The following is a 24232-nucleotide window of genomic DNA, read 5'->3' on the forward strand; positions in this document are numbered from 1 at the left end:
AGGCATGGATGGCAATCTGTGGAGGCTAAAATCTTGATCCGACTTTTCTTCTTAAGGCCATCAACAACCATGTTTCTTTCCCTATGCACATGCTGAAATTTGCCTAGTTTTCAAATTTACACTTTTGGGTAATAAGATATTGGTGGAGGAGACCATTCCATTGATTCCAACTCCGGTGAGACTCTGAGTGGTAGAACTGTGCTGAGAAGGTGGTGGGTTTTGTTTATTGTTCGAGAGGTGGGTTATCGGATGAATGGCCCACATTTTGTAATTTTTTTTTCTTTTTATTAATAAAATAATATAGAGGGAATGCAATGACCATATTTTTTTTTTTTTGAAATTGTGAATGTGCGCTAGTCACTCCAAACTGGTTGTTGCAGGTGATTTAGAAAAAATAAAAAAATGGAAGCACTCTCATTGGGTCAATAATGGCAACCTAGTGACATTACAAGTTTGGATTCACTAGTACGTCTCCATTTTCCAGCCTCCGCTACCAACGAATCTGGATTCTTAAAGCATTAGAATAAGATCTTCATGGAGAAAGCACATTGCTATGGTTTTGTCCTTTTCCGAAGCATCTGTCTTCTCCGCGTTAATTCGTCCAAGTCTTTGTTTACGAGGGTTTCCTAGAAAAGGTTTGCTCATTATTTAGCTCCGCACATACCAAGTTTCCTAGCAATTTCCTAGTCAGTCAATGGCAAAGTAAATGGACTCCGAAATTATTCTCCTTTATCTCCACCAAGCTTTTATTTGTGTCACTGCATCAGTAGATATCACCAATCACAGAGTAAGTTAGAATTTTATTTTGAATACTAATCCACTCTATATGATCTTCTTGTTTAGATTTGAACAAGTACAAATTCTTGATCTGATTTTTGTTTTTCCTTGGTTCGATCGAAAGGTTTCTAATTTTGGTGATATCCAAAGAAGCTGGAGTGGAGAAGGCAAGGAGCTAGCTCGTTTATCTCAAACACTTCATATACAAATGGGGTATTGTGTATAGTCTGGTCACCAATATAGAGGTGATCTGAGTTTGGATTAGGGGATGCTTTATCATGTCTCTCCTATTTTGTTGGTCTCGTTTTGTCCATCTCATGCTTTTTGTTTATGTTGTCTGAAAGTTTAGATGTGAGTGAATACTAAGCTAGTATATATAGATTGGTTTTGGTATTAGGTTGTTGTAAAGAATCAAGAATGGCGGCGAACCTCGCTGCAGGTGGTGCTATGGGAGTACCATTTAATGCGCTCTATGAAGCCATTAAGCAAGTGGTGGTCAAGACTAGAATGTTTAAACCCCTTGTTGAAGACCTGAGGTCGAAGATAAACGCCTTGAAACCCCTCATCGATGCAATGGAGATCTGCAATATAGCTCTGGGGATTTCAGAGGACGAACTTAGAGATTTCAAAATGCATATGGAGAAGGGACCCAAGCTTATTCTCAAGTGCTCCAATCTTAGTGCATGGAAGACTTACAAAAAGTATAAATACAGTAACCAACTTCTTGAATTGCAGAACTCTCTTCAGAATCTGCTACTTGTACTGTCAGTGCAACAAGCAAGGGATTTGAAGGTGAACTTGGTTGCAACAAGGAATATAGAGACGGTGGTGCAGCGGGTGGATGTGAATGTTGCGGCATTGAGACAACACCAAGAGATGAATGTTACGAATCAATTAAGAAGCATAAGCAGTACCGCGATCCAGCATATTGAAAACCAAGGTGAGGTACAATTTCGAATAGATTGTGAAGCACCTGAACCGCCACGGGTTACAGTTGGATTGGAAGGGCCTTTGATGGAATTGAAGATGAAGCTTCTTAAGAATAATAATGTGTCAATGGTTGTGCTGACTGCTCCCGGAGGATCCGGGAAAACCACATTGGCCACAAAGTTTTGTCAAGATGAGGAAGTGAAAGGTATGATATCAGTTTCATTTTTCCCTCTAGTTAGTTTAGTATTTTTTTTTTTTAATTATTATTTTTTGGACGAAAGTTAGTTTCCAGTATCAATACGTTCATTGATAAGGTCTTATGGTATTAGTAGTCTCAGCAAATAGCCCTATAAGGTATTATACTATTTTAGAATTGAAAAGGACTTGGCATTAATTCTGGCTAATTGCTTTACTCATTTCTGACTTGCCAATGCTGGGACTAGAATTCAGGTTTAGATAGATTTGATTGACCTCTACTTATTCCATTTATAGATATATTCAAGAACAACATCTTCTTTGTCACTGTTTCAAAGAAGGCAAACTTCAACCTTATTGTACAAGGACTACATCAACGCAAGGGTACCGAAATACCTACTTTCGAAGAAGAAGCAACTGCCCTCAAGTGGTTGCATAAGTATCTGAAGGAAGAAGGACAGACACCTGTACTGTTGGTCCTGGATGATGTTTGGCCTGAATCAAAATCTCTTCTTGAAATTTTTGATGAAGTGAAAGGGCCGAATTTCAAGATTTTGGTGACATCAAGATCAAAATTTGCAGGATATGGTTCTCTATACCATCTAAAATCATTGAATGAGGCAGATGCAATGACTCTTTTCCGTAATTCAGCATCCCTGGGAGATGGGAGCTCTAGTGTTCAATGGACCAAACTTATTACAAAGGTGATTTTTTAGTCTGCAATTTACCAAATATTCTCACAAACTTCAACATATTGACCTCCAAATGCTCTTATTACATTTATGCTTACTTCACTCGTGAAAAGTAAACAAGAGAGTTATTTTAACTGTTTTCTTCATGAAATTGAGAATTCTTCTTCTTCTTTTTTATTTCCGTAAACCAAACTCGGACTGTTGGTCTGAAACTCATACTGAATGACCATATTTGGGAGACTACAGATAGTAAAGCGCTGTAAGGGACATCCACTTGCCATTAAAGTGGTCGGAAAATCTCTTCGTGGACAATCTTTTGAGTTCTGGAAGAAAAGAGAAATGGAGTGGTCTAAAGGTGATTCTATTATTGATTCTGAAACTGAAGTGCTTCGTTCCCTTCAAAGTAGCTTCGATGCCTTGGATGAAAAAGGAGCTATCATAAAGGAATGTTTTTTAGACCTTGGTTCATTTCCTGAAGACCAAAGAATTCCTGTTGCTGCTCTAATTGATATGTGGGCAGAGTTGCATGAGCTAGATAAAGATTTCCTGGCTGTTACACACCTGCAAGAGCTTACCACACGAAGTCTTGCTGATCTAGTCACAAGGTATGATCATAAGATGCAATTGGATCATGTATACTAGAAGTGTCTTATGTGTAACTAGTTTTTATCATAACCAGGAAAGATGCAGTGGAGGGTGATGAGTACTACAATGAACACTTCGTCACTCAACATGACTTGCTTAGAGAGCTGGCTATCTACCAAACCAAGTTAGATCCAAATAAACAAAGACTGATAATAGGCAACAATGGAGACGATCTACCCAAGTGCTTGAGAGAACAAACGGATCGACCCATCAAGCCTCGCCTATTATCTATCTCCTCTGGTTGTTCCATCTTACTCGGCAAATACATAGCATGCATACATATACAAATGCACTCGCACAAAAATTTGAAATTGAAATAGTACTTTCACATTCAATTTCTGCTTACTCACATCACATCACATTCTGTTTGCAGATGGAGTGTTCTCAACAAGTTTGCACAACATTGAACTAGCAGAGGTTGAAGTTCTGGTTTTGAATTTCGACACAAAGGACTATGCATTTCCCGAATTTGTGGAGAAAATGGACAATCTGAAGGTTCTAATAGTCACAAATAATGGTTTCTTACCTGCTGAGCTGAGAAATTTTCACCTACTGGATTCTTTATCAAATCTGAAGAGAATCAGATTAGAGCGTGTTTCAATTCCTTCCATAACCAAGAACCCCCTACAGTTGAAGAGTCTAAAGAAGATCTCGTTATTCATGTGTAGCATCGGAGAAGCTTTCAATTGTTCCTTCCAAGTTTCACATGCATTTCCAAATTTAGAGGAAATGCATATTGACTATTGCAATGATTTGGTGGAATTACCTGATGAGCTATGCAATCTGGTTCACCTAAAAAAGCTCAGTATCACACACTGTCCTATTCTATCTGCCTTGCCTGAAAAGATTGGAGAGTTGGAAAACTTGGAAGTGTTAAGGCTAAGGTCCTGCACAGATTTAGCAGAATTGCCAAGCTCAACTACCAACCTCAAGAAGTTAAACTTTCTTGACATATCCTATTGCTTGAGCATCAAGGAACTGCCTAAACAGATTGGAGAAATGAGCAGTTTAATTAGGATCAATATGAGAGAATGCTCAAGATTGAAAGCACTGCCTATATCAATTTGTGATCTTGAGAATAATCTAGAGGAAGTGATATGCGATGACGAGACAGAAGAGTTGTGGGAACCCTTCTTACCTAGACTGAACAAAGGAGTAGTAAGGGCTGTCGAGGAAGAATTCAACCTAACTTGGCTCCAAAAGTTTTAGTCTTGAGGGCGTTATTTCCTTTCATAAAATGTGGGAGCCAAGTGATTTGTGGTTCATTTGTTTTGTATCAGTTTTTCTCTTTTTAAGAATAAGAACATTGTAACGATCCAATCTAGGCGTGCTCTAAACTGGGTGGACTTAGCTTGGAAAAATGACTGCAGTGTACAATTTCATGAATCTCGATCTGGTCAGCAGTTTAATTAGCTGTAAACTTGCAATATAATCTATTCTGGAACTATCAACTCCATTCTCTGTTTTGTCTTTAACGTAGTGGTAGAGTAAGACCATGTTATGCCCCCAAAAAGATTTAATATAAAAAGGGCCACACCTGCTTGGGGAAAGACTCCCGTGAAAAGTAAATTAAAGTCACATTTGGCCTTATTTAAGAACAAGCCATAGTACTGTAACTATTCGATCATGGGTGTGTGTGTGTGTGTTTGGAAAATAAAACTGATATTACATAATTCAAAAAAATCAAGTTAAACTAATAAATTTAGCATAATGGAGAAGACAACCGATATAACATTAAAAGGTCAAGAAATGCACCCAAAGGATTTGGTCTAGCGGAAACAGGGTAAGGTAGACAAATGTGAGTTGGATACTTAGGGGGTGTATTGTATTTGGATTTATGTGGACTTTTTTTAAATGATAGACTTTTTCAAAAGTTCATGGACTCTATAAAAAGTTCATAGACTTCTATTGATTTCTTAAAACCATTGACTTTTAGCATAGACTTTTTACTGATTTATAAAAATCTACAGACTTTATATGAATGACTTCTATAGATTTCACAATATTTACAAAAAAGAAAGAAAGAAAAAAAGCTAGTTTATGAGTCAAAGAATAGAATACGATGCAGTAGCTATGTTAACTAACGTCCATTAGCGTAGAAATCAGAGAAGCTCAAATAATGTTATGAAACAAACGTATAAGAAAATAAAGGAAAAATCTCCAAATTGTTAAAGGAAAAACATATTGTGTGCCTTCGTCAAAGCAACTGACGGAGAGGGAATCAAGGAATCAGTGATTACCATCAATCAGCACAATTATAGATCAATCAGCATTCAATGTATTTAATGTAATTAATATTTCCGTTGTAACTCTATCCCTATATAAAGGGACTATGAAATGAAATGAGTAGACCATTCCAATCTCCATTTACTTTTACACGTTATCAGCACGCTCAGAGCCAATAGCCAAGAAAAAATAATTTTCTAATTTCTTTCTTCTTTCCGTTGAAAAATAAACTCAAACCCTATAAGAGAAAAAAAAAACTCTCTTCCCTTTTTCTCTTCTGCCGCCAATAAAAAAAAAAAAAAAATTCCCTAGGCCTCTCCGGCCTAGCACGCACAGGCTCGCTGCCTAAACCCACCACCGAGCCTAGCAGCCCAGTCACAACAGCATCTCCACCGGCGCTACCGCACCGCCCTTCAGCCTGCCCACAGGCGCGAACCCACCTCTCAGCTGCCCCGAACCGGCCTCACCTGCGCACAACTCAGCGCGCCGCCTCCACTGCCGGATCTCCGAACTACAGCAGCAGCAGCCCCGCCTGCGCCGATCCCAACAGCCCACTGCATCGCCGCCTGCAATACACCGACCTGCACAACCCAGCAGCCCGGGCGTTCGCTCATCCGTGCAGCCTGCCCAACCGCGCAGCCCACCGGCGTCTGCCCTTCCCCGGTCGCAGATCCCAGCGTCCTCCAGCCTCGATTCCGTCGCTACTGCTCCCCATACCTGCGGTGCTGCACCTTGCCGTCGATCACAGCAGCCAACTGACCCCGCCTAGCCGCGGCCTTGCAAAACCCGCCTTCCCCCCGCCTCCCACGACCTGCGTCAGCTATTTTTTTTGCAGTTCTGCAAACCAGAAGGAGGAAGAAGACGTGAAGAAGAGGAAGAAAAAAAAAAGAGAAAAAAAAACCCGGCCCAAAGAAAAGGGACCCGGCCAAATAAAAAAAAAAAAGCAGGCCCTGCAGGCCCAGAAACGAAAACAAGAACAGAAAAAGAAAACAAGGCCCCTGCGGCCCAAAAGAAAAAAGAAGAAGAAACAGGCCCTGTGGCCCAGAAAAAAAAAAAAAAAAAAAAAAAAAAAAAAAAAAAAAAAAAAAAAAAAGGGGGCTCAAAGAGACCCGGCCCAGATAAAAAATAAAATTAAATTAAAAATTAAAAAAAAAAACAAACGAAAAAAATAAGGCCCACTGCTGAAAAGATAAAGGAAGCGGCCCAATTTTTTTTCTCAAGCACAAAAACATCGCTACGCACGCCTGCATCAACTCGCGCGTGCGCTAGGATTGTTTTTCTCGAAACCAAGTATGTTCACTTTTATTTTCACACTATGGTATATTTAATTATTTATAATTAGAATTTTTATTTTTTATTTTTGAGCATGCTATTTTATTGCTTGTTATATATGTGATATATATTCGTGGAATCTAAAGCATGTGAATTTTATTTATGTTTTCTATTTTTAAGCATGCTTTATACCTTATTGTTTATACCTTTATTATATTTTGTTATTAAGCATGTTTGATTAGATAATTTTAATCATTTTAAGCATGCCTTGTTATTTATGTTTTAAATAATTATGTTTAAGTATGTTTCAATTATGCTATAGTTTATACTTTATTTTGAACATGCCATATATATTTTGTTATATATTATTTATGCAATTCTGAGTATGTTTTGTGAATTTTATTTACGCTTATATAGTTATCCCTAAGCATGCCTTTAATTATGCTACTATTTATATTTTATTTTACGCATGCTATATTATTGCTATTATTATGTGTAGCATATATTTTGTTGTATATTTATGAAATTTGAGCATGTCATGTAGTTTATTCATTATTTTTTTTTTATATGCTATATTTAAATGTGCTATGATTATTTTTAATACAACATATCAATACCGTTTGGCCATGATAATGAAAATTCATGCGCATTATACACACTTACTGCGATAAAGTATTTTCACATAGCATCAAAAAAATGTGACCATTACGAATCTTGGTCTTGAAATCTAATTCATATTTTGGAAAATAATTCACGTGGATGTCTTTATGACTGTGTAATTTATTTCTTCTCTCTTGTTTATGTAGATGGCTGATCCAACTCGACCTGACTTTGACATTTTGGACTCAGAAGGACTTGAGTACCATCGTTGGGTTTCCGATATGGAAACTGCCTTTGTGGCAAAAGACTACACTGCCACCATTACTGACCCCAAAGATGATGAACTATCTACTAACGTGAAAGCAGATGCCTTAATGTTTCTGAGGCGACATATTGATCCTAGCCTACGCTGGGAATACCTCCAGTTGAAGACACCCAAAGAACTGTGGGATGCCCTTAAGGGACGTTTTGGGAACATTCATGACACTTTACTCCCAGAACTAACTATTCAGTGGAATGGAATCCGCTTGCTTGACTATAAAAAGGTCAATGACTTCAACAAGGACATGTTGCGCTTAAAGGCACGTCTCAATTTCTGTGGAAGGGAAATCACAGAAGATGATATGATCTACAAGACTCTTACCACCTTTCCTAATTCAGCTTTTATACTAGCGAACCAGTATCAGTTGGATTATGACAACAAAAGAATCACAACCTTCAATAAGTTAATAAGCTTACTGCAAGTGGCTCAGAGACAAAATAAGATTCTCTTGAATAACAATGCCAGGCCCACTGGGACAAAGAAAATTCCCGAGGCTAATTATGGAAAAATGAAAGGTGAAAATAACTCCAATGCAAGGGGGTTTAGACGTGCTGATCCCTACCCACGTGGCAACCATGCACCACGTGGAAAGGGACATGGGGATCGTGGAAACAAGATGCAAAAGGAAAGCGTTAACAATGAACCATGCTATAGGTGTGGATTCATTGGGCATTGGTACAAGAACTGCCAAGCAAACAACCGAGTAGTAGCCAATTACAAGAGGTATAGAGAGTCTAAAGAACAAGAGGCTCACTATATGGAAGAAGGAGGTCATGACCTAGACGTCAACCTTACAGTTGCAGACTCCAATGGCAAAGAGGAACTTGCTAAGTCAATGGATGCTCTCAATCTTGACTGATCTGCTTTATTCATTTTATTTTCCAAAAACAGTTGTGAAGGCATGATGCCTCATTTTTAATTAGACTATTGTTTAAGTCTTCAAGTTTATTTTCAATCATGGATTGATGAATAAGATTTCTGAACAAGACCTTGATTTGATTATCGTTGGCTTATTAGTAAATTTTGAATTTTATTTTGAAGCACTGAATTTATTCAAATTTATTTACTATACACATATTTACATGGTTCAACATAGCACTATGAAGATGTAAAGCAATACATCTAGAGAAAAAATTATTAGAATGAAAAGAATACCATTCTACGCAAATAGAAATACTCTAAAGAATATGAGTTATATTTTCTAAATACCTCCCATTTATTTATAGGAATGAATGGAGGAGAAATTGAGTGCTTAGATGATAGTGGGACTACCCACACAATATTAAGAAATAGGCAATTATTCATTGAACTAATAGCCTATAATTCCTCTGTGACTACGATGATTGGATTATCACAACTAGTAAAAGGGCGAGGAACTGCCAAATTTTTGCTGCCTAATGGCGCAACATTTCAAGTCACAGACGCTCTATATGCACCAAGAGCTAATCGAACCTTGTTAATGTTTCAAAGCAATTTGTGCCAACGGTTATCATGTAAAAACACACCGTGAGAATGGAACTGAATACCTTGATACTACATCTAATGACTGTGGAAGGAAACACATCTTAGAGAAACTTTTGAGTCAATTTAGTGGACTGTACCTCACTACGATTCGGATCATTGAATCATATACTGTCACCAACAATGAAATGTGGGACACTGACTCATACAGGCTTTTTGCATGACCGCCTATGGCACCGAGGTCGTGACATGATGATCCGTATTTTTCAAGAACTCACACGGACATCCCTTCTTTCGAGTGAAAAATGGGAGAAAAATCCGCCACACTGCAAGGTGTCGGTTCTAGTATTGCTCAAATGCAGTCATTGACTTCTGAAGTACCAGAAGCACTACCTCCCTCCCATTATGCCTCATTGACTATTTCAAAGGCACATCACTCGTTTTACAAAGCCTGCTCTTTAGCAAAAACAGGATCGAGACCTTCCTATGCTAAAGATACAAAACAAAACATTCCATTCTTACAAAGGATACAAAGAAATGTTTGTGGACCTATCCATCCAGAATGCTGACCATTCAAGTAGTTTATGGTTCTGGTGGATGCTTCGACAATCTGGTCACATGTCGTTTTATTGTCCACAAGAAATGCTGCAATTATACGTTTAAGGGCTCACCACCCTGATCATCTTATCAAGTCTATAAGGCTTGGTAACGCTAGAGTTTACATCAAAAGCATTTGATGATTATTGCATGTCTATCTAGATTGATGTAGAGCATCCTATGCCCCATGTGCATACACAAAATGGTCTCGCAGAAACCACCATCAAAAGGCTACAGATGGTGGCTAGGGCATTGGTTATGCGCCCCAACCTGCCTATATTTGCCTGGGGTTATGCAATATTGCACGCAGCTTTACTTATTCGTTTAAGACCCACAGCTAGCCAACCATTTTCTGCGTACCAGTTGGTAACTGGATATAAGCCTGACACCTCACACTTACGCATATTTGGTTAAGCAGTATATGTGCCTATTGCGCCCCCACAGCGCACCACAATGGGTCCTCAGAGACGATTAAGTATTTATGTTGGATACAAATCCCCAACAATTATCTGCTATTTGGAATCCTTGACAGGCGATCTCTCTATAGCTAGATTTGCGGATTGTCACTTTGATGAGACAGTCTTCCCGTCGTTAGGGGGAGATAGGAAAAATGATTTTCCAAGGGAACGACAGGAATTGTCGTGGTTTGTCCCCACTCTGTCTCATTTTGATCCCCGCACTTCACAAAGTGAAAGTGAAGTGAAAAGAATAATCGATCTTCAGAACGTAGCAGATTCGATGCCTGATGCGTTTACTGATATCGTAAAAGTGACGAGATCATAAATACCAGCTACAAATGTGCCTGCAAGGTTAGAAGTCCCCAACAAGGGGCACGGTGCCGCAGATAGAGGCACTGCAACCACACTTAGTGGAGGTGTGGTTGAGGCCGTGGCTCCCCAAGGAAGAGGGGGAGGCCACTTGGTTCGATTGACACTCACCCAAGGAAGAAGAGGGTGAGTAAGGCACAAACCAATCATCAATGTATAGAATCTCTCTCATGAGATTGTCTCTGATTATAGTTATGTCCATGAATCAATACTGGAGGACGCTCCGATGTTTGAAATGATTCCAGAGAACAAAGAAATCTCAAAGGATTACGAGAGTACGTATGAGTTGATAGAAAGATCTTCCATACACATTGATGATATATACTGTTGCTCAAGGAATCATAGAGCACGATGATATCGAACCACGCTCTGTTGAAAAATGTCAACAAAGAGCAGATTGGCCTAAATGGAAAGAATCAATCCAGGTAGAATTAGATTCTCTGACAAAGAGACAGGTATTTGGTCAGGTAGTGCTAACCCCACCAAGTGTAAAGCCTGTAGGACATAAATGAGTCTTTGTCAGAAAGCGTAATGAGAAGAATGAAGTCTTGAGGTGGCTCGCCTTATGGCGCAAGGTTTCTCACAACGCCCTGGAACTGACTACAAGGAGACATACTCTCCCGTAATGGACGTTATAACGTTCCGCTACTTAGTTAGCTTAGTAATTTCTGAAGGACTGGAAATGCAGCTTATGGATGTGGTTACTGCATATCTCTATGGGGATCTAGATTCAGAGATATATATGAAAAGTGCCTAATGGCCTTACATTACCCAAGTCAAGTGACTCTAAACCACAGAGTGCGTTTGCAATTAAGTTGAAACGCTCACTTTACGGATTGAAACAATCCAGACGGATGTGGTATACCCGTCTAAGTGACTACTTGATTGGGAAGAGATATAAGAACGATGAATTATGCCCCTGCGTATTCATAAAGAAAACAAGTTCCGGATTTGCAAATTGTAGTAGAATATGTCATAATTGGTACTCTTGATGAAATAAGAGAAACCGCGAGCTACTTGAAATCCGAATTTGAGATGAAGGATCTTGGGAAAACTCAATTCTATCTAGGTCTTGAATTAGAACACCGAGTTTGTGGAATATTAATCCACCAGTCTGCATATGTCCAAATGTCAGGCGATATAACATGGACAAAACACATCCTGCTAGCACTCCCATGATCGGTCGAAGTTTGGATGCAAGGAAAGATCCATTTCGTCCAAAGGAAGATGACGAACAAGTGTTGGGAGCTGAAATTCCCTATCTAAGTGCAATAGGCGCATCATTGTACTTAGTCCAATTCACTCGACCAGACATTGCATTCTCAGTGAACTTGTTAACTAGATTTAGCTCAGCGCCAACGCAGCGTCACTAGAATGGTATCAAGAACATTTTCGATACCTAAAAGGAACCATTGACTTGGGACTGTTCTTTCCCTACAGAGAGACAAGAGGGACTGCAGATGGAACTGCAATCCCTAAAGGAAATGTTGATGGCGAAAACGTCACTCATTATACTAAAACGTCAAATGACGTTTTGAATTGTTTTGCTGATATTGGATACGTATCTGACCCACATATCGTTCCCAAACTGGTTATGAATTTACCAATGGGAACATGGCGATATCTTGGAGATCAACCAAGCAAACATTTGTGGCTACCTCCTCGAACCACTCAGAGATCATTGTTCTACATGAGGCAGTTCTTGAGTGTGTATGGTTAAGAACTATCATTGCACATATTCGAGGGACTAGTGGTTTGAGTTATACCACTGAAGAGCCTACTTGCATTTACGAACACAATGCAGCTTGCATCGAACAGATGAAGCTAGGTTATATTAAGGGTGATAACACAAAACACATATCGCCAAAGTTGTCCTACAATTAGCAACAACAGACTCTCCTCAAGATTCAAATGAATCAAGTAAGGTTTGAGGAGAATGTGGCAGATTTGTTCACCAAATCATTGCCTAAGGACACATTTGAGAAACATGTGAAAAGCATAGGAATGCGAAGACTTTCCAAGCTCCCTAGATTAATGTAAGTATCAGGGGGAGGTGTAGACATCAGGGGGAGTCTAACACACACATGTCATACTCAAATGTAAAAGGTGCGTTGTGCTCTTTTCCTTCGACCAAGGTGTATTTTTGTCCCACAGGGTTTTTATTGTTACTTGGCAAGGTTTTTAGTGAGGCAACAACTCATGCACCATTTCATCTTTGACTTGGCACAAGGGGGAGTGTTAAAGGAAAAACATATTGTGTGTCTTCGTCAAAGCAACTGACGGAGAGGGAATCTAGGAATCAGTGATTACCATCAATCAGCACAATTATAGATCAATCAGCATTCAATGTATTTAATGTAATTAATATATCCGTTGTAACTCTATCCCTATATAAAGGGACTATGAAATGAAATGAGTAGACCATTCCAATCTCCATTTACTTTTACACAAATATAATCAACCAAAAGGTACCAAAAATAAGAGACGGGAAAAAAAAAGTTTCATGCTAAAGAAGCAGACTTCTCTGAAACAATGATATGATTTATTCTTCTCCTTCATTTTCACTTTCTTCATTGTTATTGTTTTCATTGTTGGCATTTGGTTGGGCATCTGTCCACATATGAGTAGCAATACTCATTCTCCATTCATTAGCATTTTCTCTCTGCTGATCTTGGGTTTGAAAATCATCCCATTCAAAATTATCTTCGTGATTGTCTATCGGATCTTCTTCTGGTTCGGGAGGAAATTCATCTGAACGGCATTCCTGTCGAAGAAAATTGTGCAGTCCTGCACAAGCCAAAACTAGCTCTGCTTGTGTCTTATATGAAAATGGTGGTGCTGATTTGAAGATTGTGAAACGCGACTTAAATATTCCAAATATTCTCTCAATTACATTCCTCAAGGAAGCATGACGAAGATTGAATAACTCAATTGCATTGACAGGATGGTTTCCTTCACCACCAAAATCTTTGAGATGATATCGAGTACCTCGAAATGGAGCTAAAAACCGGCGTCGATTTGGAAATCCGCAGTCCCCTAAGTAATATTTACCTAATAATAAAAAAAATATATGCAATTAGCATGTTATATGACATAAATTGTAATAAGTGTTCTGAACTTTTTTAATGCAAGTAAAACTATACCTGGTGGCACTTTGAGTCCATTTCGTCTAGAAATCGCATCATTCAATACTTTTGAATCATGAGCGGAACCCTCCCATCCACTAATTACATATGTGAACTGTAAATCAAAGTTACAAGCTGCTAATACATTTTGTGATATCTTCCCATGTCGATTTCGATATCTGCTAACCTCACGTCCAACTACCGTTGCTGGAATATGTGTGCCATCTATAGCTCCGACGCAATCCTGAAACAATGAAAAAAGATATAACCAAGTTTTTCCTTAAGTTTAGGAAGTAGCTTCGCCTCTACTGTTTGTTTGCTTATCACACCATTAATATCACGAAATCCAAGTTTGGCGCCTTCAACCATAAGTTGAAGCAAAACGTTGCTTTCTTCAGTGTTCCAAGTTTTGTAATCCTTTCTTTTACCATTCCCTTGTGAATCTCCCATCTATACGATTGTGTAGAAGTAATCATACATGCAACTTTTATCAATCAAAACATTATAATTCAAAGCAATGTATGTACAACTTTGAAGTACCAGAAGCCATGAGAAAATGAGTCTTCAATAATAATATATATATAAAAAAGAGAAGTATAGACCGGAAAAAAATTACAAGACCACTTCTGTGTCCTCTGTTTGTATCAATAAATTGTTGTTTCTTATGAATTAAGAAAAATATATGTAGTTATATGTTCCTATAGTCCGATCTAAAAAATAAGAATGAAAACAAACTAGAGATTAGTTTAGAGTGGACACTGCAACTTATTTATCTTAGACTTGTCAAGCAAGGCTAGCATGTTATATATTGAAATTTACTGCAACCTTGTCTAAGCTTATCTGATTAAGTTTATCTTTATGCCTTAAATTGCATGGTTTAGTTGGATTTGGGTGCAGCCCCAATTATGAGTTACATGATCAATATCAAAAGTCTATCAGTAGCTTTGCCACCTAGTGATGAGCTCTGTCCACCATTTGTGTATCTGGTAATGGGCTTTGGGCCTCAAAGACAGTCTTTTCTTCTACTATCAGGATCTGTCAATTGCTTAACTAGGAGATATTAAAAAAAAAAAAATGCTTGTATGATCTGAATATCTATTGCAGATTGCTGTGTCCATTCTTGACAGAAAAATTATTATTTCTTGATCTAAACTGTGCAGTTTGTAGATCAGAAATTTGATTAAATCCATGGAATCACATGAAACCTTTCAAGGATACCCATGCCAACTATGTGAGTTGAACCAGCAGGAGATTTTGCACATTGACTGCTGTTTCACTTTTTTATAAAGGAATGAGACTAGTCGAGAAAAACCATGAACATATCCTTTTGAACATGGGTTTATGCAATTATGCATAAGATTTCGTTCAGTGAGCCAATAATGCAGAATTTGAATATGTTGACAGATATTTTTGTGCAGACATCCACCTCCAATAAAATGATTGGGAATTGCTTTCTGATAGGAGACAATGCTCAAGTTTGTCTAGTTGACATTAGTAGTGAAGGTGGTACTGATCTAGTTCTATACAATCGGATATATAATGGTACTCGATCATCAGTGAAAAAGTGTACTAACTCCATCATAGAATAGATATTATATAGGACTCTATATTCCTTTCTCCTGTGTTTCCTAGCTTTTAGAAGTTTCCTAGTCTAACATATAAGAGCGTGACTATTCTTCCTGGACAATTCCAAAAGCAGTCTGGAGTTTCCAGGAAAATAATGGAGACAACCACCCTTCGGCTACACAATGACTTTAGCTCAAAACAGCATGACCAAGACTTCTTCTACTTTCTATAATATGGCCCAGGCAAGGATTGGGAGAGCCTGCAAATGTTTAGTTTCTTGTGGACTAAGCTTTATTTTCAATGGACAAGTCTCAAGATACAATTTCAAATCCCTACCCAAACCACACACACACACACAAATACCATTCGGCTTATCTACCCAAACAGTCGTTGCGGGTGAAAAAGGCAATGATGTCATGTCGGGAAAGAGACCTGCTAATGGTTACTTAGAAGAAACATCAGATGGATCCATCTTGTTCAAATCGGAGAATTCATGTTTTCAAAGAATTTTGACAAAGCATTCAAAATATCACATTGGGTTTCCAAAAGAACTCGGTGTAGCTAAAGGTCTTATGAATGAGAAGACCATGAAGCTTGAAAATCCAACTGGGAGATCATGGCCTGTTAGTTTGCGTGCTTCATTCGCCAAAAAAAAAAAAAAAAAGAAATAGACGCAGCAACCAACAGAAGAAAAGGGACTTCTTTCAGAATAGTCTAATAAGGATGACAATTGCAATAACAACAATAGTGCAAGACGCAGGACTATGATCAAACTGTAAAAGCATTAAGCATATACGTATAGACGACAAATTTGGGTTTAGGGTTTTAGGAGTAGATGATATTATTTGGGTTATTAGGGTTCCAAGCATCACAATTGAAAAACAAAAAATCAAATTCAACAACAACAATGAACATGTTAGGTATTAGAAGTTGATACCACAAAACATTAGAGAAAAGACAACAAAAAATTTAAGAAAGAGAGATGATGGAGGACCAACCTCTTCGCGCGCAGAGAGCAGAACTTTGATAGACTTTTCCACGCTCAAAATCTTTGCTTTGATGGCTGGACAAATATTGGAGTTTGGTATTTATACTAAACACTATAAAGTCCATGATTTTCCATGATTTTCTAATTCCATATGTATGAATGATATTTTGAATACCCCTAAACTTCTATTCATTTTTAAAAGTCCTAATTGAATACCCCTAGACTTTGGTGGAATTCATAAAGATTTTTTAAAATCCTGATTGAATACACCTAGACTTTTATGGATTGTTAAAAGTCTGTATTGAATACACCCGGACTTTTAAATTCCATAGACTTCTTTAAAAATGCCAGTAATTCCATATACAATACACCCCCCTTAAAGAGATCCAGCGTACGATCATCCTCCGCTTGTGAAAAATCTCCGGAAGAGAATCTTATCCAAATTAAGTTGTGACTCAGAATGATAGCACATTTTGTCACCATATTTATATCTAAAAATAAAAGTCTAGAAATGCACCAGCCCATACCCAAGTGCAAAAACGGAAGGCTCAAGTCCAAAACCCCTCTTCTCCGCACCTCTGAACAGAAGACAGTAAGCCCCAGTCCCCAAAAATAACTAGTCGCACAGTCGCACTAGAAAGAAAACTTGCATCCATAACCAAACTGGAATAGTTAGAGCATCGGGTTCGTGCTCTTCGAAAAAAAAAAAAAAAAATTGGAAATGGAATTTGGAAAGAGAGAGGAAATTTGGGAGAAACAGAGAGGGAGCTACACATTCACAACCTACTACTGTCTTTTTCTCTTTGGTCAATGGAAATTTAAAAGAAAATGCAGGATGACTCCATTCAGTTTAGGTTTATCACATGGAGGAAGGTAGCTTTCCAAATTACTGTATCTGGATTATGAGTTTGTTGGGTTGCTTTGCTACTAAGATATGAACTTCAGTAATCTTTTTCTCTTTAGTTTAGAAATTTTCTTGCTTTATGTCTCAGTCCTCACTCCTCACCATTAGAAAAAAGAAAAGGGTTCACACTGCTCACAAATGTGAAAATTCTTGACAGGGCATCTTTATTCAGTTATAGTCAATTATTCTTTATGTCTTTTTTCTAATGAGGGTTTCCTAGTAACTGTTGTGAAAGTTTCCTAGCAAGTCGATGGCCTCCTTGCTGGGTCAGTCAATGGACTCCCAATTAGAAATCTTTTGTTATATATTGAAGAAGAATATGTTCTCCTTTATCTCCACCAAGGGTCTTTGCATCCCTGGATATCACCAATTACAGATTAAGAGAGAATTTTGTTTTGCATACTAATCTGCTCTGTTGTGATCTTCTTGTTTCGATTAGGATTGATACAAGTTTTCTGCTTTTTGGTCTGAAAGTTTTCTAATTTTGCCGGAGTGGAGGGGATTGTTTATCTCAAACACTTCATATCAATTTGGGTTTTGTGTCTAGCCTGATCACCAATATAGAGGTAATCCGAGTTTGGATTGGAAATGCTACATTGATATCATTCATTTCATTTCTCTCTTAATTTATTGTTTTTCTTTGGTCAGCTCATATTGTGTTGGTTATGTCGTCTAAAACTTTGGATTTAACTGAATACTAAGAATTCTGGTTTTGGTGTTAGGTTGTTGTATAGTATCAAGAATGGACAACCTTGCTGCAGGGGGTGCCATGGGAGTACCATTTAATGTGCTCTATGAAGTCATTAAGGAAGTGGTGGTCAAGACTAAGATGTTTAAGCCTCTCCTCAAAGATCTTGACTTAACGATAGACTTGTTGAAACCACTGATCGATGAGATGGAAAAGTGCAATAAGGTGTTGGATGATCCAGATAATGAACTTAAAGGAATTAAAGTACAAATGCAGAAGGGTGCAGTGCTCATTCCCAAATGCTCTGAGGTTAGATTGTGGAATATTTACAAACAGTATAAATACACCAACGAACTTCTTGGATTAAAAAGCTCTCTTCGGAGTTTTTATGAGATATTGCATGTGCAAGTAGCAAGAGATGTGAAGAAGACGCGGGTTGAATTAGGACATATAGGGACCATTGTCCAGGATACTCATACAACAATACTGGAATTTGCAGAGAATGTGCAACAGAACCTGGTTATACATACCGCGGTAAAGGTTCAAGGTTGGGGTGCAGTACCGGTAGGTGCACCATTTACAGTTGGAGTGGATATACCTTTGAGGGAATTGAAGACTAAGCTTCTCAAGGATGAGAAAGTAACAATGCTTGTGCTCACTGCTCCAGGAGGATGTGGGAAAACCACTTTAGCAATAAAGTTTTGTGAAGATTACGAAGTCAAAGGTATTATATCCGTTTCTCTTTTTTTCCCCTCTATTTGGTGAAGTATTCATACTTGCTAATAAACTGTTTATATTAGTAGTATTTCAAAATTTGACATCATTTTATTTGTATTGGTGGACCGGCAAACGGTCACATCTCTCACTTCTCTCATCTTGTGTGAATATCTTTTCCCAATTGCTGATGTATGTAGTTTGTTCTTTCAGTTTTATAAGTGCTTTAACAGTACGTTATATAGCCATATAGGTTTAGGTTTGCTTGTATCATTGTATGTCAAAGGTATCATTGCTGAAGTTGCCCTTTGTAAGATTGTATCAGCACTAACATTCACTATACCCAAATGTAATCCAGATGCAGAAACGTAATTATTAATAGAACTTTGTAATGCCACAACTAGGTAATGAGCTGTTGCTTCAACACTGTGTTATTGGATTCAAAATTTCTGTCAAGCTTTGGTATGGATAAAAGACAAAGATTTCAAAGAGACCTGAGTCTCCTGCATGCAATACTTAGTAAAAACATTCCCCATTGCTGATATATGTAGCTTGTTCTTTTGTTTTGATTATTACTTTAACCGTTTGGGCGTTTTAGGTTCATAGTTGCTCAATTCATTGAATCATTGATAGGGACTATTACTTTGGAGCAGTAACCTTGCCAGTTTAGCTTCATGATCAGATTGTGTTTTCTTATGACAATTGCATTACTCATTTTATCACTCTTTTATCTGATAGGAAAATAGTAGTTACTCATTGCATATGTTGGGCCTGGGATCGAGGTTGAGATATCGATTCTTATAAACGCAGGTCCTAAACATTAGCTACATAAGTTTTATTGTTTGCTTTAAGGCAGATTTCTATGATGCTCTCTTGGTGACAGCTTTCTTTAATGTATTTGGCAGACAAATTTAAGGAGAATATCTTTTTTGTCACTGTCTCAAAGAAGTCCGATGACCGTGTTGTAAAAGAGCTTTATGACTGCAGGGGTTTTGAATTTCCTACTTTGCACAACGAAGTTGATGTGGTTAAGTGGCTACAGCAATTCCGGATTGAAGTAGGAAAGAATCCTGTACTTTTTGTCTTGGATGATGTTTGGTCTGGATCGGAATCCCTTCTTCAGAAGTTTGATGATTTCAAATTGCCAAATTCCAAGATTTTGGTGACATCAAGATTTAGATTTCCAAGATTTGGTTCTCAATATATTCTAGAACCGTTGAATATTGAAGATGCAGAAAGTCTTTTCAAACATTCAGCATCCTTGGGAGATCAGAGCTGTAATGCTCGTGAAGATATTATGAGAAAGGTGATTTCTTAGTCCCTGTCAAAGTACAACATAAATACTATAGGCTTATGAATTGAAATCTTCATTTTTTATGTAAAGTTTTTTATGCAAAGCATCCATGCACGACTTAAATCAAAGGGGGAAAATTATATTATGTTTGCTTTCCACAGAAATGAACACATTACCATGAAACTGTCAATATTCTTACATTTATGCTTACTTGTGAAAAGTAGAAGTATATGGTAATTTTAAACTATGTTCTTCATGACACCATTGAAATGTGTTAACAAACTTGAACTTTTGGACCCGTATGGTAATTGACTTCACATGGACAATTGAACTGCAGATAATAGAGCATTTCAAAGGATCTCCACTTGCCATTACAGTGGTTGGAAGATCTCTTTGTGGAAAACCTGTAGAGTCCTGGCTGAAAAGAGCATCTACACTAAAAGGTGCTTCTATTCTTAATTATGAGGCTAGATTGCTAGATGGCCTTCAGAGTTGTTTAGACGCCTTTAATGAAGAAGAACATATCTTGAAGGAATGCTTCTTAGACCTGGGTTCATTTCCTGAAGACCAAAGGATCTCTGCTGCTGCTCTCATTGATATGTGGGCAGAACTATATAAGCTAGAAGATTTTAAGTCCATTGCGAACCTGCACGAGCTTGCCGCTCGAAGTCTGGCTAATCTTCTAATCACAAGGTGAGCAAGCATCTTTGTTTTTTCCTGTATTATAATCTGCCTCAAGTTTGTGTACATTAATGAACAGATCCTCATCATAATTTTCTATCACATTATGTATGTGTTAAGTAAGTTCCAGTAATTTCTTGTAAGCACCATAGTTTTTATCAATTAACAGGAAGGAGAAGAAGGAGGCAGATGGGTACTACAGTGAACACTTCATTACTCAGCATGATTTGCTTAGACAGTTGGCTATCTACCAGCCAAAGCTAGATGCAAATAATAAAAGACGGATCATAGACAAATGGGGAGACAATCTACCTGAGTGCTTGACAGGACAGAAGCATCAACCCATCAAGGCCCGCCTATTATCTATCTCCTCCGGTTGTCCCATCTCTCTTTTTAGCAAACATATGCACACAAGCACATGCATTTTATGTACACTCTTACATAAGCAGTAATGTGCACGGGACACACACGGGATTCAAATAGATACTTATATACTCAATTTCTCCCTCACTCATATCATGGAGCTTATTGTTTGCAGATGGAGTGTTCTCGACAAATTTGGACAACATTGAACTGGCAGAGGTTGAAGTTCTAGTTTTGAATTTTGACACACAGAACTATGCTTTACCCGAATTTGTGGTTAAGATGGACAAACTGAAGGTTTTAATAGTCACAAATCATGGTTTTTTACCTGCTGAATTGTGCAACATTCAACTGCTGGGTTCTTTGTCAAATCTGAGGAGAATCAGATTAGAGCGCATTTCAATTTCTTCCATAACCAAGAATCTCATACAGTTGAAGAGTGTAAAGAAGATATCTCTATTCATGTGCAACATTGGTCAAGCTTTCAGCAATTGTTCCCTTCAAATATCAGATGCATTGCCATATTTAGAGGAAATGAACATTGACTACTGCAATGATTTGGTGGAGTTGCCTGCCGCTCTCTGTGCTCTGGTTAACCTAAAGAAGCTCAGCATAGCCAACTCGCATAAGCTATCTGCCTTGCCTGAAGAGATTGGAAAGCTGGTCAATTTAGAAGTATTGCGGCTAAGGTCTTGTACAGACTTGGCAAAGTTGCCAGACTCAACTAGGAACCTAAAGAAGTTAAAGTTTCTAGACATAGCTGATTGCTTCAGCATTCGGGAATTGCCTGAAGACTTTGGTGGAATGACCAGTTTAAAGGAGATCAACATGAGAAAGTGTTCAAGATTGCAAGAGCTGCCTTCATCGGTTTTGGATCTTGAGCAGTTACAGGAAGTGGTATGTGATGAAGACACAGGTGATTTATGGGAACTCTTCTCACCCCATCTCAGAAACCTCCATATAACGCTGGTCGAAGAGAATGTCAACCTGAATTGGCTACATAAGCTTCAATAATTTTTTAGACCTGTTTTTCCTTGATAAATTTTAATGCAAACGTATCCGTGATGTATACAATACAATTTGTACTTCCATTTTACGATTTTTTTTCTCTTTGATTTTGAGACCTGTATTTCCTCAATAAATGATAAAAACCTTTTTTGTCTAATTTGTGTTGCATTGATTCTAAATATCTAAGGTCTTCAATGTTTCAGCATACCATGAAATACTGTTTGACAAATATATGTGAATGCCTGCTCCTTTTTGAAAAAGCGATTTCACGCAATCGCTTGGAAATTGGAAGCATAAATGACACAATCACTTCAATTCAGTATCAAAGCATCATGCGATGGAAATGCAAATTTCTTTGGTACTCTGCTATTAAGTATGAACCCTGCCTGGAGGGAATGATTTGCTTGTTCCAAAAGTGCTCTCAGAGGTCGGAAGTTCGCTTTAGTGCCTTATTGTTACCAACACCTTAGAAGGCACTTTGAGGACTCATTTTATTACTTTAAGACAATTATATGCAAGTCATACGTTAGCACATTGTAGAATTTCCCCACTTTAGATGCTGGAGAGCTCAACATCGTGCTTCCCCGTAAAAGAGTATATTTCACTAATTTTCCGACAATTTTAGGGAAATTCTTGGTCCACTTATTTTAAAAACTCTCACTATATATGATGACACTAATCAACAAATTAACTATGCAGTCCACGGCGCTTGGCCACTTGAGCAAGGAATCGAAAAACGAAGCTTCTCATCATCAATCCCATTTGGTCAATACAGATATTGGAAAGATGATCATGTTAAGGATTAAGGAAGAACTAGAAAATTAATGTTGAGAATGCATGGAGACTGTGGAGTGTTCTGACTCGGCGAAGTCTCCTCTCCCTGCCTTCACTCCGCGTGGCCGTATTGGAGCCTTCCTTCCCCTTAAACCTAACGCGGAGTCCTTCTCTCTTTCCTTGTTTGAATTTTCTCAAACCTATGCATTAGAAAAATAGGAGCGCGCGTTCAGTGCTCTCACAAAAGTAAAAGGCACCAACCTTGTCCTTAATAAAAATAGATGCTGAAGACTAAATCTGGAGAGTCGTCTGATCTCAATCACAAACCACATATAGGAAAATATATATGTCTTGATCATCCTCCAATTTGTCCTCACCAAAATAAGGTGTTCACACTGCTCACAAATGACAAATGTGAAAATTCTTAATATGTAGAACTTTTTTTTTTTTTTTCGATTGAGTTGATAGGCAGGTTTTGGAAATGGTTAATTATCAATATCATTATCAAAATTAATGAAACGATTTGCAAAATCTTTGACTTATTTACTTCTTTTTTTTTTAGTTTCTATCTTTTTATGGTCTGCATTCATTTTTTTAATAGAAAATTATTTTTATAAAATGCTTTCCAATCAACTTAAAGAAGTTGGAATACCAATTCGTATTCAAGACGCTGAGAGCCAACATCTAAACTTGGTGGCGATGAGCTTGTTCTTTTCATCGCAAGTTTCAAGGCGGTGTATCATAGGCCCCAAGCTGACACATTCGTTGGTAAATATGAATAACCAAAAGTTTACCTTTAGTAGCCCTCTCCGCGACTTGTTAATCCATTAACAACTTCGATTCTGTGTAGCATCAAGTTGTCAATCTTTTTTGAAATCGAAAGTTGTCAATCCTTTTTCAATTCTTGAATAGACAATTGTAGCCTTCTGCAAAAATACAAGTCTAGAGATGCAAATTACAATTTGTTATTGACGTTTAGTCGCATTAGTAACAACACAGTGGATAGATGGGTTAGAGGAGCACTACATGCATCAATCAATTTCGTAATGAACTAGTGAGCCAGGTGCAATCCGCAATAGTATTTTGAAGTGAAAAAAGAGTGTGAATATCTTTGCTCAATTAGTTGCTCATCATTTTGAAAATGCTGTCTCTCCTCTTTAGGTATTTCAGGTATATCATTTTTCAAATTCACACTTGACTACTTGATGATGGGCTTCTTCCTTTTTTTTCCCTTCTTTTTTTGAGAACGTTTTCTAGAAACAGTTGACTCGGTAGCTCCGTTAGCTTCCTAAGAAACAGCCAGATCGATTAAAAAATAATCTATTCTCCAGCTTTAAATATTTTCACAGACTATTTATTTGGGTCTTTGCATTACTCAAAGCAAGAGAAGTTTTTTGTTTTGATTGAAGCTCCTTTTCGTTTCTTCAAGTTCAGATTGACAAGTACTTCAAGTTTTCTGATTTGGTGTTGGGTTTTGTTGTCAAGAGCTAGCTAGCTAGTCAAGAATGTCAGGAGTTGAAGGGCTTATTGCAGGGGCTGCTATAAGTTTGCCATTTAATGCGTTGTATGATGTCCTTAAGGGA

The 24232-nt window shown here is 37.9% G+C and overlaps 3 protein-coding genes across 6 annotated transcripts; 2 read left to right on the forward strand and 1 right to left on the reverse strand.

Annotated features, from left to right (window-relative positions):
• The first annotated feature begins 482 nt into the window (after positions 1–482).
• On the forward strand, positions 483–4649 carry LOC112187723 (probable disease resistance protein At5g66900). 3 transcript variants are annotated; one of them, XM_040515717.1, is made up of 7 exons: positions 483–787; positions 902–1022; positions 1158–1912; positions 2200–2606; positions 2841–3199; positions 3274–3479; positions 3613–4649. In XM_040515717.1, exons 3-7 carry the CDS (start codon positions 1195–1197, stop codon positions 4446–4448), a joined length of 2526 nt encoding a protein of 841 aa, XP_040371651.1. In that variant the 5' UTR covers positions 483–787; positions 902–1022; positions 1158–1194; the 3' UTR covers positions 4449–4649. The 3 variants fall into 3 exon arrangements, with proteins under 3 accessions (XP_040371651.1, XP_024182386.1, XP_024182387.1); XM_024326618.2 differs by having other exon boundaries at positions 1175–1912; XM_024326619.2 differs by lacking the exon at positions 483–787 and having other exon boundaries at positions 794–1022; positions 1175–1912.
• Positions 4650–13051: 8402 nt separating this feature from the next.
• Positions 13052–13919, reverse strand: LOC112183782 (protein ALP1-like; the record flags this gene model as incomplete). The annotated part of the gene is made up of 2 exons (XM_024322120.2): positions 13052–13595; positions 13688–13919. Coding segments are annotated over 2 exons (741 nt in total), but the record flags the coding sequence as incomplete, so codon positions are not given.
• A 3419-nt stretch (positions 13920–17338) lies between these two features.
• Positions 17339–22024, forward strand: LOC112188575 (probable disease resistance protein At5g66900). Of its 2 annotated transcripts, XM_024327716.2 has the most exons (7): positions 17339–17693; positions 17850–18539; positions 19435–19835; positions 20161–20433; positions 20473–20516; positions 20674–20879; positions 21043–22024. In XM_024327716.2, the coding sequence occupies exons 2-7, from the start codon at positions 17870–17872 to the stop codon at positions 21879–21881; spliced, it is 2433 nt and encodes an 810-aa protein (XP_024183484.1). In that variant the 5' UTR covers positions 17339–17693; positions 17850–17869; the 3' UTR covers positions 21882–22024. The 2 variants fall into 2 exon arrangements, with proteins under 2 accessions (XP_024183484.1, XP_024183482.1); XM_024327714.2 differs by having other exon boundaries at positions 20161–20516; positions 21043–22023.
• The last annotated feature ends 2208 nt before the right edge of the window (positions 22025–24232 follow it).

Source organism: Rosa chinensis, chromosome 2, assembly GCF_002994745.2.
Source record: "Rosa chinensis cultivar Old Blush chromosome 2, RchiOBHm-V2, whole genome shotgun sequence".
In the NCBI taxonomy this organism is placed as follows: Eukaryota; Viridiplantae; Streptophyta; class Magnoliopsida; order Rosales; family Rosaceae; genus Rosa; species Rosa chinensis.

Coding starts and splice junctions, on each gene's coding strand:
- LOC112187723 (XM_040515717.1), top strand. CDS start 1,195: ATGGCGGCGAACCTCGCTGCAGGTGGTGCTATGGGAGTACCATTTAAT. Junction 2,607..2,840: donor GGACCAAACTTATTACAAAG/GTGATTTTTTAG, acceptor GGGAGACTACAG/ATAGTAAAGCGCTGTAAGGG. Junction 3,480..3,612: donor CCTATTATCTATCTCCTCTG/GTTGTTCCATCT, acceptor TTCTGTTTGCAG/ATGGAGTGTTCTCAACAAGT.
- LOC112188575 (XM_024327714.2), top strand. CDS start 17,870: ATGGACAACCTTGCTGCAGGGGGTGCCATGGGAGTACCATTTAATGTG. Junction 18,540..19,434: donor TGAAGATTACGAAGTCAAAG/GTATTATATCCG, acceptor TGTATTTGGCAG/ACAAATTTAAGGAGAATATC. Junction 20,880..21,042: donor CCTATTATCTATCTCCTCCG/GTTGTCCCATCT, acceptor TATTGTTTGCAG/ATGGAGTGTTCTCGACAAAT.